The sequence below is a fragment of the Fukomys damarensis genome, unplaced genomic scaffold (assembly GCF_012274545.1).
Source record: "Fukomys damarensis isolate Sample0158 unplaced genomic scaffold, DMR_v1.0_HiC HiC_scaffold_32, whole genome shotgun sequence".
NCBI classification, from domain to species: domain Eukaryota; kingdom Metazoa; phylum Chordata; class Mammalia; order Rodentia; family Bathyergidae; genus Fukomys; species Fukomys damarensis.
In genome coordinates, this window is record NW_022900944.1 from 4,647,984 (window position 1) to 4,664,708 (window position 16,725).

Consider the following 16,725-nt stretch of genomic DNA (forward strand, 5'->3'; position numbering starts at 1 on the left):
TTTTTTTTTTTTTTTTTTTTTTTTTTTTTGGTGCCGGGCCTCGAACTCAGGCCCTTACAGTTGCGAGACAGGCGGCGGAGCCACTGAGCCAAATCCCCAATCCTTTATCCTCACTTTTTAAAGTGAACATTAAGGAAGCGATAACTTGGTGTTAAAATGCAGTAAATAAAACCCCTACTTATTTAAAAAAAGTCAGTATAAATTTAGATGTTTACAGAAATTACTTGAGTATGTCACATATTGACTTAATAAAGAATTTGTCTGAAATAGCCCTCTGCTTATGAATATGGTTATTTCTATGTAGTTTAAGGCAAATTATAATGCAGAACTTGCAAAGTTAAAATTTATTTTTATTTCCTTTTTATTTCAATTAAGATAACTGTAGTTCAGGCAGCATACAGATTTGTTTAAAAATGTTACCCATTAGTGCAAATTAGAAGCGACTCTCCAGGAAACTAGTATTGAGCCAGTGAAACATCAGTTTCTCCTCAGCATCTCTTAAGTATATGGTATTTATTGTCCAGCTCGAGTGTCTGGCAAATGTGGGAGCTCAAGCTCACCTTCTGTTACACACATTGTGCCTAAGCATTACGGACCAACTGATCAGTCTGAGCCAAAGTCCTTGCAGGAGAGTAGTGTTACTATTTCTTGAAATGGTCAGTTTTGGAATTTCAGTCTTTTTTTTTTTTTTTTTTTTTTTTGGTCAGACAGATGAGAAGAATTTAGAGGTAATTTGCTTTTTGAAGCAAATATGTTAATGTGTTTTGTGATTGGGAATATAACCCTGCACACTTTATGTAGGAGAATGAGGAGTATATCATGCTTTGTTCATACAGAGGTAATTTATTTCTAGAGCTCACTATAAAAAGGAATTTTGATGCATAACAAAAGTAAACGCGTGCATTACTGCTTTTTGGTTAAGGTCCTTCAGCAGGAGTGTGCTTTCAAATTCTTTTTGCTCTACTCATAGAAAGACGCCTCCTGTGGCCCATGATTCTAACACCCAGAGTCCCTATCAAAGTGTCTCTGGGCAAGTGGTTGTTTCCAGGATGATTTATTCTTTTATTTTATGTCGCTGTTATGATCCATCTTCTAGCTTTACAAAACTAACCCTGTCCCGTTAAACACTAACTGTTCTACTTATTGGAGAGGAGGCAGGGCTACAGAACACAGTTTTGTTCCAAAACCACTGGTGAGCGTTACATTCCTGCTGCAGTGACCCTGACTTCCCCAGGGGTTCTTGGTTCTAGTCCCTGAGCAGTTGGAGGACAGTGCAGGTAAAAACCTGTTGCCCAGAAAGAACCAGTGGCCTCTGCTCTTTTCCCCATTGGTATCTGGAAGGTTTTGCTTTCCATTGTTAATGCTGGGAGCACAGGTAATGGCAGATTAAAACACAACCAATGGGGACCAACGGAAACAAAAGGGATCTTGATAAGGATCAGTTATTCCTGATGGAAGCCAAGGAGGCAGAAGATGAAGGTGAAGGGTTAGGTTATTGGAGCAAGAAAAGAAAAATAGGGAGGTAATGCTACACTTCAATAAAATCTTCAGTGGTAAGGGATGAATCCCTGGGATCCTCTGAGGTCTTGCTGCTTTTATAAATCAGAAATATAATAAGATGAGTAAAGGCCGGGCTGTAATTTGTAATCTACATTTCTGTGAAAAGTAAATGGCAGGAAAATGGACAGTTTTAATAAAATGAAAATGTATTCTGTGTTCATAGCCTGAAAATATTACTGATTGTGTGGTTAGCTCCAGTTTTAGTTGAGTTGGTTTGCTACAAAATCAAACTTTTGTTATCTTAAAAATTGGAATATCAGTGACAGTCTTTGTGTGTATATGCAAGGAACACAGGGGAAATTTACTAAGATAATTTATTGTATAAAATTTCAGCCTGCTTAATTTTAAAAACTACATAATGGTTTCAGGTTTTACTAAGCAGTGCATACAAGGTATGTTATAATTGTACGTTGCCTCTGGGTGAAGCTGCAATGGTTTTTTGGACAGTATCTAGTGGATAAAGTTTCTAAACTTTTTTTCTGTGGTCAGTAGGCAGAGTTTTTTAGTTTGTTTGTATAAAACTGCTTCTTTTTATGACTTTCACTTAGCCTTTGAAGATGATGCCTGCTTTCATTAATATTTTGTGACTAGTATGAATCGTAATCACTAAACATACATATTTTAAACTGATGAGTAAGTAATGACATTGGCCATGAAAAGGGAAAGAGGGTAAAAAGAGGAATGAAGATGAGTTATGTACATGAACCAGCTCCACACAGGAATGCAGGCATGTACTGCAAACGTGGCCTAATAAAATCATCTGGAAAAACATTTAAAAACAGGTTGGACAAGAAATAAGCACGGTGATCTGTGGAGTGCAGTTTTTAATAGTTAATCTGAACCTTTCATGAAATGTTTCAAACTATAGTAAGACTTACTTTGAATTCATACGTTCATGTTAATTTCCTGATTTTGCTAATTGTATTGCTGTTTGTAAGACAAAGTCTTCATTCCTAAGAAGTATATTACAAACTGTTTGTAAATGACAGGAGCATTATTCTACAACTTCAAATGATCTTAAATTGTATAGACATACAAATACGTAAACTTCAATACAAATACATACATTGTATATATTTAGATGGGGACACTGTTACAGTAAGGGAATTACAAAGCAAATAGGATAAGAGGTTAACAATGAGAAATCTAGGTGAAGGGCTTATGTGAGTTCTTTTTTTTCTTACAGTTTTTTGCAAGGCTGAGATTATTTCCAAATATAACATTTATATTGATAATGATTGTAGAGACTGTTGCAGTCTTTCAAAAAGATACTTGACAATATGAGTGAAAAAACTTGGTACAGATGTACATTGAGCTTATAATTCTATTTCTAGAACACAAAGAAATTGGTATGAACATGTGCAAAGACAGATGTGAATGTGTTCACTGCAGACTTTTGCGTATTATAGTAAAGAATTGTTATTATCTCCGAATTTTTCTAATATACGAGAGTAGAAGATTGGCTTTCTAATTTGGGCATCTCTATACTATGTATTCTTTAAAATCATTTGCTGCTTTTGGAAAATGCCTGAAATATTATAAATGAAAATAGTCTTATAAAACAATATAATATGGTGAAATATTTTGCTCCCGAACTTTCTTTTGTTCATTGAAATAATACTGAGATAGCATTGCTCAGCTGTTGGCCTGAGTGGTAAGGAGGTACTGATTTTGTTTAGTTGATGATTTTCAGTTTTTCTTTATAGAACTTGCAATAAGTCACTTGGCATATAAAATATTTAGGTGGCCATACATGTACAAGCATACAGCACAGTTGGAAAGCCTGTTTTGGAACCAAAGTCATAAATTATAGTACTACTAAGTGACAGTAATCACTCTTCTCAAGGATATAGTTTGCCCTTTAAAATGGTGCTAGATCTGCTGTTATATAAGTACACCTGATTTTCAGTCATTTTTCTTCAAATTGTCCCAGAGACAACCTGCATAAAACTCGCTTACGAGAATTGTTAAAAAAGGAGATTCTTTGAGTAAAAATTACTGAGGTTAAGAATATGTAAATATGCATTTATGTTAAAGGTCTCTCATCATTCTTAGTCATATAAAATTTGAGAAAGCATGCTTTAAATAAATTTGTTTTATTTAGAACTACAGTTAAAGGGCCAGGGATTTAGCTCACTGGTATTGCACCTGCCTTATAAGCACAAGGTTCTGAGTTTGGTCCCTGGGGGACCAAAACAAAACAAAACAAAAAAAACTATAGTTAAGACACGGTGAAAAATATTTAATAATTAGTTTTTTAAAGTATCGTGCATTCTTTGTCTAGAACTTGTCCATTTTTAAAAAAAGTGATTCCATTTGTGAAAAAGTTAAGCTAAATGGTTTTGAAGACATCTTCGTTTAAAGTAATGTACATCCTTCTGTTTGGCAGCATTTCAGGAGCCTCTGCCTTTGTAGCCATCATGAGGATGACTTTGCCTTTATGTGCAGGGAATAAAGGTGTGATTTTTTTAAATTCGAATTTATAGTACAGAGTGCTCCAGTTCCATGTGAGAAAGGCCTGTGGACCCACCACCTGTGTCTGGAGTAACTATGAGCTTTCTGCTTATATTTTCAACCTGTTTTCCTTGGACATAGTCTTCCCATGGGTGTACCATGTGTCAAGCCTATTCCTTCCGGAGGGGAGCTGTGTGCTATTGAAAAAGGTGCCTAGATGAACAGTGATCCCTGCTAGTCTAATATTTAGTTTGCAATATACCTGTGGTTTTTCTTATAAATTAGCATGCTGAAAGTTTTTTCATATCTCGCATATAATGCTTAGCAAGGGCTTTGGGAAAGAGGCGATTCCTCGTTTTTAAGTGGAAATATTCTCCGTATCATAGCTGTCTTTCTTTTTCTTTTACTTTCAGATTTTGTGGATGGACCTATACATCACAAGGCGTTACTTATATCTGTGACTGTCTGTAGTTTGCTCTTGGTCCTTATTATTTTATTCTGCTACTTCAGGTGAGTTTAACACATGGATGTAGAATTTTGAATTTATAGTATCTTCCTTATCCTAATCTTCTGCTTTCACTTACTCTTTTTAGTCACAGCTTTCTTGTCCCTAATTAAATTTAATATTCAACTGGAAATATCTATTACTATTGACAAATACTTGTTGCGATGACGTTATAAATAGATACCTAATTTCTTCTTTAGAACCCAAAACTACTTACATAAATATTTAATCTCTAAGGAAATGAGGGTAGCTGGGGGATTCAGGGTCTTTTTGCTACCAAAGTTGAATTCTAAGCAAAGAAAAGACCATATTGAACTTAGAGTGATTCAAATAAGTCCTCATTTCCCCAGCTAAAAAATTTCCCTTTGTATTAAGGTATTAAGATATTTTAAACATAATTTATTGATTAAATATTAAAATTGAATAAGTTCAGTTAAGTGTGATTATTATTTTCAGAAACCTAATAACTTATTTTCTAGTTTGTAAAATATTAAAGGCCTTTACATCCATGTTATTTGCCTTTTGAGCAATTTAATATTCATTTGTAATATTCTGCAAATGGGTCAATTAGTTGATACAAATAAATTTATAGTTAAAACAACTATTAACAATGTATTTAAAGTGTGATTTTATTTAACTTCTTTCCATTTTATACATTATCTTATATGACAGAGTTAGGTGTAATGTTTTCTGTGAACCAAGATTTTTTTCTAATTAATTAGGGACCTCAAATGAAAATAGTTTAGGAATAAATATTGTAACTGTTTGGAAAATCTAATAGAATGTAGTCTGTTTGGATGTGTGCAGTTAAACAAACAAACAAAACAAAACATTCTAAATGTTGGGACAGTAAAAAACATGTTTATTAACAGCAAAGTAATTATGGTTTGTACTTTAGAAACCATAACTGAAGACAAGAAGTACTATTTCTGTGTTAAAATCAATATATTATAAAGTTTTTACCCCATCGTTGTATTTCGGTTTCTGAAATTACCCCATCACGTTTAGATATAAAAGGCAAGAAACCAGACCTCGGTATAGCATCGGGCTGGAGCAGGACGAGACATACATCCCTCCGGGAGAGTCCCTGAGAGACCTGATCGAGCAGTCCCAGAGCTCAGGAAGTGGATCAGGCCTCCCTCTGCTGGTAGGAGAGAACATGTTTTAAACCGAGAGGAAATGTCTTCCAAGAGGAAATGTCAGTACATGCAGGGTTTCGTTTTACTGAAACAGATAGGGCAGCGGACCAGGAGAAAACTCTGTTCAGCCAGTCAGACATCAGATCTCAGATGCAGGCTTCCTGATAACATTTTGACATGGAGAGGGGAAGGTGATTGTTTTTTAATGAAAGTGTATGGTTACAACCCAGACCCTCAGACATTCTGATAAAGAGCAGATTAGAAAACAGTAAACGGGGGACCATCTTCCCTCTGTCTGTGGGAGTATAGCATTACTACACTTTGGCCCGGCTTTTGAAGGCAAAAGGATTATGCCCGACTGGGCCCTGAATGCTTCTACAAAAGCAGGCTGCCTGTCAGCTGGGGGTTTATGTTTCAAGGTGAAGTCTTAGCTCTTCCATTCGGGAGAGGCTTAGTTTTCTGATATACAGAACTGCCTACCTTGATGACAATGTACTCCAAACCACAGGCGCTAGCTTTGATGAGAAATATGACTCACTCTTTTATGGACCACAAAGAAAGACTGTTGGAATTCATAATGGAAATAGTTTCCAATAGGAATATTTTTGTTAATAACTCTTACAATTGAGTTCTCTGGTCTTCTTGGTCTGGTTCATATTTGGATATTTTGTTTACTTGACTCTGGGTGATGTTCATTTACTACTGTAAGTAACGTTTTTGACATGAGCCAACAAACAGTGTATGTTAATATTTGAGGGACTGTGATAAAAATTATGCCATGAAGAGTTAAAAACAATTAGTACAAGTTCTAATGACCAAGTAACTTGATTTTAATTTTTAGAATTTAACATGTTGCAAATATAATTGTATTTTTAAATCTGTATTTTATTTATAAAGAAAAGCACACATCATCATATCCCTTTTGGCTTTAATGAGTTAGATGTACCTGTTTATTCTGTCACTGTTTTCCCATCTTGCTCACCTTTTTGGTACTATGGAGCACCTTCCTGAATTCTTTGAACCTACCATGGTACTTGGCTGAATACAACTCGCCAGCTCCTAACATTATGGTGGACTTTCCTTCACAGCTTGATCCACACAGCACCTTAGCCCAGCCTGCCTGCCCACCCTGTCCTCTGCCTCTCTCAGCCAGGACTGAAGCCCTGGCCTCACCCCGAGTAACTGCTTCTCACCAGGATCTGTGTCCATGTCTTTGCAAATGCGGCCTCTTTGTGGCGCATTCTACCAGTGTACAGCTCGACACTCACTCCCATGTAACTTCTGACAACTCCTTAGTCACTTCAGAGCTAGCCAGGTTGTAGTTTGTCATGATGTTTTCCTTTTATTAGCAGTATGATAGTCTAATTAATGTTTGGATTAGAGGTAATAGTCTTTTGCTGGCCTGTGTCATCTTGGGAGTGGTGGTTCCATTTTATTCATTTGTGTCCCCAGTAGATTATCTGACTCATTAAACAGGCTGCTCAGTCATTTCCTTAAAAAACAAACAAACAAACAAACAAACAAACTCTCAGCTCCTTCTTTTACTCTCTGTAAGAATACTGTTTCTATAATTTAGATCCCCCCAAATAGCATTTGGAATATAGCGTATAAATGTTAAGAGTACAGTTCTCTCCATATTTCCTGTCTTCTTTGAGACCTTTGGCAAATGGGAAGGGGACCGAGAGATGTAGGTGGGGAAGAGGAGGAGGGGATGAAAAAAGAACAAAGATGTCTTATGTCCATTCACTAACTCACTGCCATGAATGTGTTCATCATGTACTGCATGGACTAATAAAGAAATTGAAAAAGAGTAGTTTCTCGGGCCAGACTGCCTGTGTCGACCACTCTAGACAGTGACCTTTCTGTGCTCCCGTTTAAAACTCATAGTGTCTCTATGAAGAAGTACAGCCATATGTCATTTAATGATGGGGACAGGTTCTGAGAAGCGCATCACTAGATGCGTATGTGTGTGTGCCTGTGCATGTGTGTGTGCTGAGGGACCTCATAGAATATTTCTACACAAGCTAGGACAACTGACATCACTTAGTGATATAATCTCATGGGACCATTAGTACCTAAGCAGACTGCTGTCGATGTAAAATATGTAGCACAGGACTGTTTTAGAAATATATCCTGTGTTACACACCAGGTGACGCGTGCCCATGTATAGCAACCAGAAGCCAGTATGATATGCCTCACTGTAACACTGATTTTTATTTATTTCATCAGCATAATGCTTTACATGTAAACACATATCTGGATGTGGTGTTTGTTAAATTATTTTATGTATGCCTTTAATTTTGGATCTTCACTTTTTTCATGATAGCCATTTCTTTCTCAAAATAGGAGTATCAGTTATTCTTAACAATTAAGATAGTGTCTGTTTTTGTTCTCTGTGTGTCACATATATGTGTGTTTATATATAAAATACATATAAAAGACTGGCAGATTATCTAATATGTATTTAACAAATAGTATGTATTACTGTAGTATATCCCCTATTTGATCTTGTAAAACAATAGATAAATTACTAAACATTAACCTTCTTAAGTGAGGACTCTTGTAAACATCTTTTCCAATATGTATCAAAGTATTGTCAACTGTCTGTGTGTACAGGTGTGTGTGTGGGTGGTGTGAGTGTGTATAGTGTTCGTGCTGTTGCTTCAGATCTTAGGAGAGGATGCAAACCATTATTTACGGCTACACGTTTTGTTCTACCCATATACCAGTCTGCACGTGGACTTAACCATCATACACTGCCAGGCATCTATCTGGTCCCTAAACAAGATGACAGTCCTGGGATGGTGATAACTCCTCCTAAGCCCCGAAATGTTGACTTGTGTCCAGTGCACATGCAGTCATTCTTTTTTTGAGACCGCAGTTACGGTGATTGCATGGTACAGATGCATTAGCTTTCCACCAGTGAGACAATACTAAGATAACCGACTTGAAAGAGGAAAGTTATATTTTGGCTCACAGCTTTAAGAGGTTTCAGTGTGTAATTTGTTAGTCCTGTTGTTCTGGGCTGTGGCAACAGCACATCTTGGTGGGAGAAGTAAAAGTCCTCATTGTGTGCCTGGGAAGTGAGAGAGACAGAAGTTCCACGGTCACCTTGACAGCAGAGCCCCATGACCTAAAATTCCCCTGGGGCTCCACCTCTTATTAGTTTCGCCACCTCCCAGAGGACAGAGCCTCAGACCCTCCACAGAGGGACACCAAGGGACGCTTTCAGACCCAAAGTACTACAGGACACTTTTTCCTCTCATTGAGTTTATTGGTACATTTTAGGTGTACAGTAGAGTTACATTCATCATTGGGGTCTATTTTAATTGTACAATCAGACTTCTAAGAATTGATAGCCAGATCCAGGGATTTAGCTCCGTGTTGCCACCGCCTTTCTCACAAGCACAAGGTCCCGAGTTTGTTTCCCAGAACTGAAAAAATAAAAATTGATATTTAAGAATGTTACATAGGATGAAAAGTTAGGTACAGAAAGACCAGAAACATGTGCTAAATCAAATGAAAAGATTTTCAATTTTTCAAGTTATATTTTCTGATCCTTTGTCATTAAACTCAAAGTAAAAGTGTTCTTTGAATTTTTGAATATGATTTAGTGATACTTCTTAGTCTTAGTGATAAGTTGTTTCTGTGCTATGCAGCATTGCCAATTATGTCAAAACTTTCAGGGAGGAAGAGATAATATCATTAGAAAAGAAGCAGATGCAAACTCTTTATGATAGAAATGTTCCCTGGATTGACAGGAGCAAGGCTTTGTAACATCTGAGCCTTGAACATGATATTTCTTCCGCAAGTGTGGAAAGTTTCCTCTCAAGTGAGTAATTTAGCTGCTGTGTAATTGGCTCCAGGCTGCTTTCGAGAACCAGGAGCTCCTGTCACCTTGTGTGAGGCCAGGAGAGTACAGAAGGCCACCTAGCTGGCAGTGTGAGGGTGGGGAGGGAGGAAGCCTGCACTCGCCTGCTCTTTTCCAGCTTCAAGCTTTGTAGCGTGTTCTTTGTTTTGTTATTGCAGCACTGAGGGTTGAACCCAGGAACATTCTATCACCGGGCTATATCTGCAGCCCCCTTTTCAAACTTTTCTGGGAGACAGATAACTGTCCTTTTCCAAAACACTTTCTATCTGATACCAGTGCCAGTAGTGGCTCTGACAGCAAGTAGCACTACCTTTTATGTTGAAAAAACACATGCATTCTGGAAAAAAAAAACAAAAAAGAACTGATCCTAATTGGTAGACACCTATGGTAAACAGAATAATGCCCCTCACTGTCCCTATCCTAATTGGTAAAATCTGTTATTTCCAGGACCATGGATAGTTAAGGCTGCTGCTTAGTTGTCTGTGAGGTAAGAGTGTTTTGGTTGGCCCGGTGTAATTCTGTGGTTCTTAAAAGTGCAAAGACAAAAAGAAAAACTAAATTTTTACTTGACATAAAATGTATCTCTAAAAAGAGCACATTCCAGTTTTCTGATCAGATTTTATAAGAGTTTTAACCTAGCTTCTTTATGTTTGTCTTCCAAATTATGTGAATTGACAGAGATGTTTAGCAGCCCTTTCATTCATGGAATTGTTGATTTTAGTGTTCTTAAAATATTTTATTGTAAGTGCAGATGGGAAAATCATACTACATGCATAAACAATGGACTTAGATGTTCCTTAGCTTTTATATTTTCTGTCTGTGCTGCATTCTTTATGGTTGTTTGGAGCTGTCTCATAGCTTAAGTAACTTTCTCTCCAACTTGTTAACATTGTTTAATTATTCTCTTTAATCTGCCATTTTGCATTTTGACTGACAACTCTTTCACCTGAAAAGTGTAGTTTTCAATAATCCCTTCCTTCATGCATATTTTTCATTGCATCTTCAAGTTCTTAAATATTTCATGTAGTTATTTGATGTTTTATTTCTGTCAACTGCAATATATAATCTGAAGGTTTTAAAATCTCGGTGGATTGGTTTTCTTGACTCACTTATAGTAACAGTTTCCTTTTGTTTTAAGGTGTTTTTTTTCTATAACTCTTCTCTCAGATTCTTCCTTCTTTTTCTCCCCACATTTATTTTGTTCCTTTCCCTCCCTCCTTTGTTTTCTTCCTTGTGAGCCCACCAGTGTATTACAGTTTTTATATTGCACCCATGATCAACTTTTACTGATGGCTGACCTCCTTCAAAGTACTCTCATCCCATAAAGAACCATAAAGAATGCACTTTTGGAGTGAAAAGTGTGCTACAAAAGATTTCCTTGGGAAAGGATTTATAGTTTGTTTTCCCCAAGAGGCATGGTATGGTACCAACCTACTGCAAATGTAGTACTATTTGATAGTCCCAAGAAGTGTTAGGTTAAGTTCTTCTAGTTTTAAAGGGGTCAAAGTTTAGACTCTGAATCCATGTAAGATACTGTTCTCATCCCAGGCAGGAGCCTGTCTTTTGTATGCACTTAATGATTATTGTTCTCTACTCTGGTCTCAACTGTTTTCCTTCCTCCTCCTGGGTTTTTTTCCCTTCCTTCTTTTTTCCCCTTTTTCCTTTTCTTTTCCCTGCTTGGACATTTTCTTTTTTTCCTTGTGTGCCCAAAAGCATGTTTTAATTTTGATGTTTTCTTGTGTCCATGATTAATTATATGGTGGCAAAGTTCTTCCAGAATCTCTAATACCCAATTATGATGGTGAAAGTGAGAGTATTCTTTTCTGCCACCTACTGCGAATGTGTTCAGAATTTTCCTTTATGAAAATGATAATGGGTAAAATGAAATATTTGCTAATGTGGAAACAATATTTTGAGCATTCAGAATGCCCAGTCTCAAGTACATTTGAAAGAGAACAGCGTAAGTTAATAAATACAAGTAACTTGTCTATACAAAGAAAATTACTGACTAAATATATTTTATATGCATTAATTATTAGTTCTCTGGAGAAAAGAACGATTAAAGAAATCTTTAGTGCTGCAAATACCCTAACAGAGTGTTTGGGGATTTAACAGGTCCAAAGAACGATAGCGAAGCAGATTCAGATGGTGAAGCAGATTGGAAAGGGCCGCTACGGGGAAGTCTGGATGGGGAGGTGGCGTGGGGAGAAGGTGGCCGTGAAAGTGTTCTTCACCACAGAGGAGGCCAGCTGGTTCCGGGAGACGGAGATATACCAGACGGTGCTGATGAGGCATGAAAACATTTTGGGTGAGTGAATTCTGTGTGGCACGGTGGGGCGGGGTGGTTTGCTAGCTTTCTTCTGTTTTTCTGTTAACATCCGAGTATTAATTCATCTGCCTGGACTGGTTATGGAACATGCACACGTTTCCTCCTTGGTATCAGTCCATGAGCCTCATGTGATGCTAATGGGCAGCCACACAGGGGCAGTGAACAAGGCACTTCCGGGAATGCGTGCTGGGAAGAGGGTGCTCTCAGATGTCTTTTCTTCAGAGATAGGAACTGCTAATGCCACACAAGAATTTTTAAAGCGCTCTTAGGGATTTGAAGGAGCGTATTTTTGTTTAAATGTTGTGCAAAGTTAGAAGCATTTTATCAATAGGGCTTACTTATAGCAAGAGTTTGTGTTGGGAATTGATTTACTCCTTGTTTTCTCTGGCTAGACTTGACCAGTCTGGATCATTCAAGTAGAAGGAGGGAAAGCTAATCAGTGTGTGTATGCCTTCAGACAGTTTTATAAACAGCGTCTCACATGTAACTGTAATACTGTAAAGGGATTTACATATCCACTGCTGATCAGAAAGGTGTCCTGTTTGCAGATACAAATTCTTAATCTTTCTGTATCCCTGCAGTTTTGATTACGTCTCTTTGGTATTCCTAATTTAACCCCGCCATAGGCATAATGAAGAAACAAGGTGAATGCTGAACAGAAGACATCTATCAAGAACGAATAGGATTAGAGAGTAGGAATTATTCCTGATTATATTTCAAAAATGCCTCCAATCCTTTTGTCTTTTTTTCCTTTTAGGGTTCATTGCTGCAGATATCAAAGGGACAGGGTCCTGGACCCAGTTGTACCTCATCACAGACTATCATGAAAACGGTTCTCTTTATGATTATCTGAAGTCCACCACCCTGGACACCAAATCAATGCTGAAATTAGCCTACTCCTCTGTCAGTGGCCTGTGCCACTTACACACTGAAATCTTTAGTACTCAAGGCAAACCAGCGATCGCCCATCGAGATCTAAAAAGCAAGAACATCCTGGTGAAGAAAAATGGAACTTGTTGTATAGCTGACCTGGGCCTGGCTGTTAAATTTATTAGGTTAGTATCAGAATGAACAAATACCCTTCCTAAGATTCTTCTCTGTCACTTTGTACTGATGTTACACACATTCTGTAGCTCGGTGCTCTGGGGTCTATTTAGTAGGTGAGGAGTTCCATTCATTTCAACAACTTCTTGGAAGAAAAAAAATGTCAACAAACATTTTTTTTTTTCCTTTGGAGCCCAGTGTGTTTAAGGTCAGTGTTCTGTTTCTGTGCTCCACAGTGACCTGGCTTAGAGGCTGTTCCCTTTTAGGGTGCAGCTGAGGGGAAGCTGTGTAGAAGAGGTGGGGAATGGGTGGGAGCTTGTGGTCAGAATTCCACATAATATGTGAGAGGGGAAGGATTCGGGAGAGTGCTGTCTGGTGCAGAGACCGTGCTTTGTGGTATCAGAGAGAGGGAGCTTGCATAGGTATTTAGTGAGAAATGTTAGAAGTTGATAAAACACAGCCAGTATCCAGCAGTATCGTACTGTGGTTTAAACAGTGATTGGAACACCTGGGCACAGAGACCAGAATGTGCTGACAGGGGTTTTCAGACTCCTGCGGCCCCCAAGGAACATTCACAGCCTCTGTGCAATGAGGATGGACAGGCCAGTGGCTGGACTCTATTTTATTCACCTTCATTTTGATCAGAGTAGCTCCTTTTCTGTCCAGCGTGATTTAATTAGCGGAAAAGTAACTTTGTTCTGAAAACAAAATGTACAAAATGAGTTTGCCAGTGACCTCCATTGGCAAAATAGAACTACCTCTTTATAAACCTCAATTTAGGCTCATCCTTTTTTACATGGTTGGACCCTCTTTTGGATTTTTTCCAAAGGGAGCTCTGTAGCATGTGGAGAGAGGCACAAAGGAGAAGTCACGAAGACAGTTTGGAACATCAAACTCACAGGAAAGAACTGAGGAGTTAGTATTTTACTCTGCAGGTAAAGGCTGAAGTGTGATTTAATAGTGAACTCCAAATATTTGAAAGTCTCCACCATTTAGAAGATGGCAGATTGAAGTTCTTGATCTTTAAAAGCAAAGCAAAAGAAATGATTTGCTTTACACATTCAAGTTGGGAAATATGAACCTCTTGCCAGTAAAGACTGTTAAACTCCTTTCCCCTTTAGAGTTCTTTTTTTCTTTTCTTCTGACCTGCAACCCTTATCACATCTCCTCAAAAGCTCACCATGCTTCCCAGATTAGCAGCCTCTTCCTCCTCCCTTGTTAGAGTTCTTCACGCCCCGGAAGGTAATCTGCATTTCCAGCCTGACCATCTGTAATGTCTTCGAGTTTGCCCTCTGCTCCGTCCTCTCCTGACGCAGCTTTACTGATGGCATCAGGATCTTTGTCACTGCTCAGAGCCTTCTCTTCCTGCACCTGTTCTCAGTCCAGGCCTTTCCCTCTTCTGTTCCTGAGCTGCCTTTGGGGGCCCAGGCTTCCTCCTTTCTCTACTGGTTCTGCTCATGTTTTCCTGTCACATATTTTCCCCCCAGAGGTTTCCTGCTTTGCTTTCTACTGCTCAGCCTTGCTGGATCCATTTGCAGTGTGGAGTGCCTAACATCTTCCTTTATTCCCCAGTTCCTGGTTTTCCAAACAAAATGAATCTGTCTTTATGACATTCCTACTTTAGCTAGCCAGGTTGGCCCTCTGCACCATTTTTTCTAGATTCTGGAGTAATACTTCTGCTTTCCAGTCTTTTCTGCATGTGCTGCCAAATTTATATTTTTGATGCCTACTTTTGGACATCCTTTTAATTTAACCCACGGCTTTGGGTTAATGTAGTTGGAGTTGCTTGGTACAGTGGATTCTTTGCTGGCCCTGCCCTATTTCAGCCCTGTTCTGCCATACTGCTTACTGTTTGCTGTGTGTATTCTGAACACTTTGTACTTGTCACACCCTCAGGTATTTTTAACAGGTTTTATTATTTCCTGGACACGTGTATTCCTTTCTTTGTCCAAACTATTAACGCTCTTCACCGTTTCCTTCTTAGAGACATCTTGCTGACTAACATCTAATTTTTCGTTAATCTAGTCATACCCTCCAGTGGGACCCTCTGCTTATGATCATGACATTTTGTACACTTTTAACGGCAATCCTTGGTGACAAAGCTGTCCCTGCCAGTGTAGGGTAAGCCCTTTGGAGGAACATAACATGTATTTTTCAGGTTTGCATCTCATTTTCTTTCCCATTACTAAGATATTGCTTAAATTTTCTATATAATGGATAAATGAATGGTTCCATTTAGACTGTAAGACTAAAGAAAAAAAGAAACTTTTCCTAGCTATACATGCTAGACTAAATTTGCCTTTCCTGTTTTTCAGTCTACCAAGTCTCCAATTTGTATGCTTTATTTTGGGAAACTGAACTTTATGTACCTGTGCTTGCTACTGTCTTGCTTGTGATTCCACAGTCTAGAGCTTAGAATGCCCCTGCCTCTCTGGGTGCCTTCATCCAGTTTCAGGATGCCTCCAACTCACTTCATTCATCTCCTGGCGAAGAGTAACAGCACTCAGTTCTGCACGTCTCTTTTCGCTTCCTGACTGTTGTCTGCCTGGTATTACGGTTACTTTGGCGCATGCCTTGTTTTTCCTATTAGTCCTTAAAAGCAGGATCCATACCAGATTTAATAATGTATTTCCCATTTGACCCAGCATTGTCTCTCATTGTAAGTATTCTTACATTATTTTAAATAAATAAATGCAGGCAATAGCAAAGTAATTGAGACCCATCTTCTCCATAGACCGTGAAAGACTATTATATTTCTGAAAATAACCTCAAATTTTATGTAGGCCCATCTCCTAGGAAGTGGAAAGAATTTCTTTAAGGCATAATTCAGTGACACTGGCTACTGTTTGGGTAGAAAAAGATGAGCTGGTGTCTCAAGTGTTGGCTGCACAGACTTACCTAGATACTGACCGGCTGGAGGACATTGGTCTTCCGGGCCTCAGTTTCCTGTTCCATTAAATCGAGTTTGCATTTGGTAATGTCAGAGGTCCATTTCATATTTTTCTCTCCTACAGTTTAAAGTTTGTACTTCCTGGTTTTTAGCCTAGCTTTTTTTTTGAATAACTCTCGTAATGTGTTTCTTCAGTTGACACTCATTCCCTGACTGTTTCATAGTGTGTGTGTGTACATGAACAGATGTTTAGAGTATGTTATTTCAAATGGAGTCATAGCAAACAGTGCTGAATTTTCAGACTTCAAAGGTGAACATCCTGTGAGAACTTTTTTTCCCTTCGTTTCTACATGATGTTAACTGTTCTCTTAGGCTTTTAACTTATTTCTGGAAGGTTCGCAGGGAAGCTGAGGGGGAGAGAGAGAGAGACTCACAAAAAGAGAAAACTCTGAGAGAGCGCTAAGACAGTGCCTCAGGGATTTCCTGCCCTTACCACCTGTTTGCCCTGCCTTACTTTCTCACTGCACTCTTTAGAAAGCAATGTAAACCCTGACACATTTCTCGACTTGGGCTGTGCCTGGCAGACATCACCATTACCCCACCGCTCCCTCCCAAGAAACAATGCCATAGGAGATGCCTTGTGGCTTTTTGTGTTTCCCTCTGGAAGATCAAGCAGCCCCTCTGGTACTTCAGTGTCAGAATGAAATAGTTTCCTAGGAGGAACATAAATCCTGGCCCAGGGCCTTTCTGGGATTACATTGTAAACAGGAAAAGCTACAGTGGAGACTGTACCTGTGAGCCTGAAACTGTCCAAGTGCAGAAGAGATGGGTGGCCCAGCCCAACAGGTACTGAATTTCCCGAGTCCGTCCAATGTCGTTATTTTCAGCCCTGTTTTTGCTTTATTTACTCACTGTGAATATATATACATATAT

General features: G+C 38.5%; 1 protein-coding gene across 16 annotated transcripts in view; it reads left to right on the top strand.

Moving 5' to 3' along the window:
• Bmpr1b (bone morphogenetic protein receptor type 1B) overlaps positions 1-16,725 on the top strand; it is a 393,795-nt gene that overhangs the window by 362,088 nt on the left and 14,982 nt on the right. For all 16 annotated transcript variants that reach the window (XM_010639607.2, XM_010639605.2, XM_033757798.1 and 13 more), the window contains 4 exons: positions 4,428-4,524; positions 5,528-5,666; positions 11,645-11,837; positions 12,616-12,913. In XM_010639607.2, coding sequence (XP_010637909.1) covers positions 4,428-4,524; positions 5,528-5,666; positions 11,645-11,837; positions 12,616-12,913 — 727 coding nt within the window. The remainder of the gene's footprint in view (positions 1-4,427; positions 4,525-5,527; positions 5,667-11,644; positions 11,838-12,615; positions 12,914-16,725) is intronic.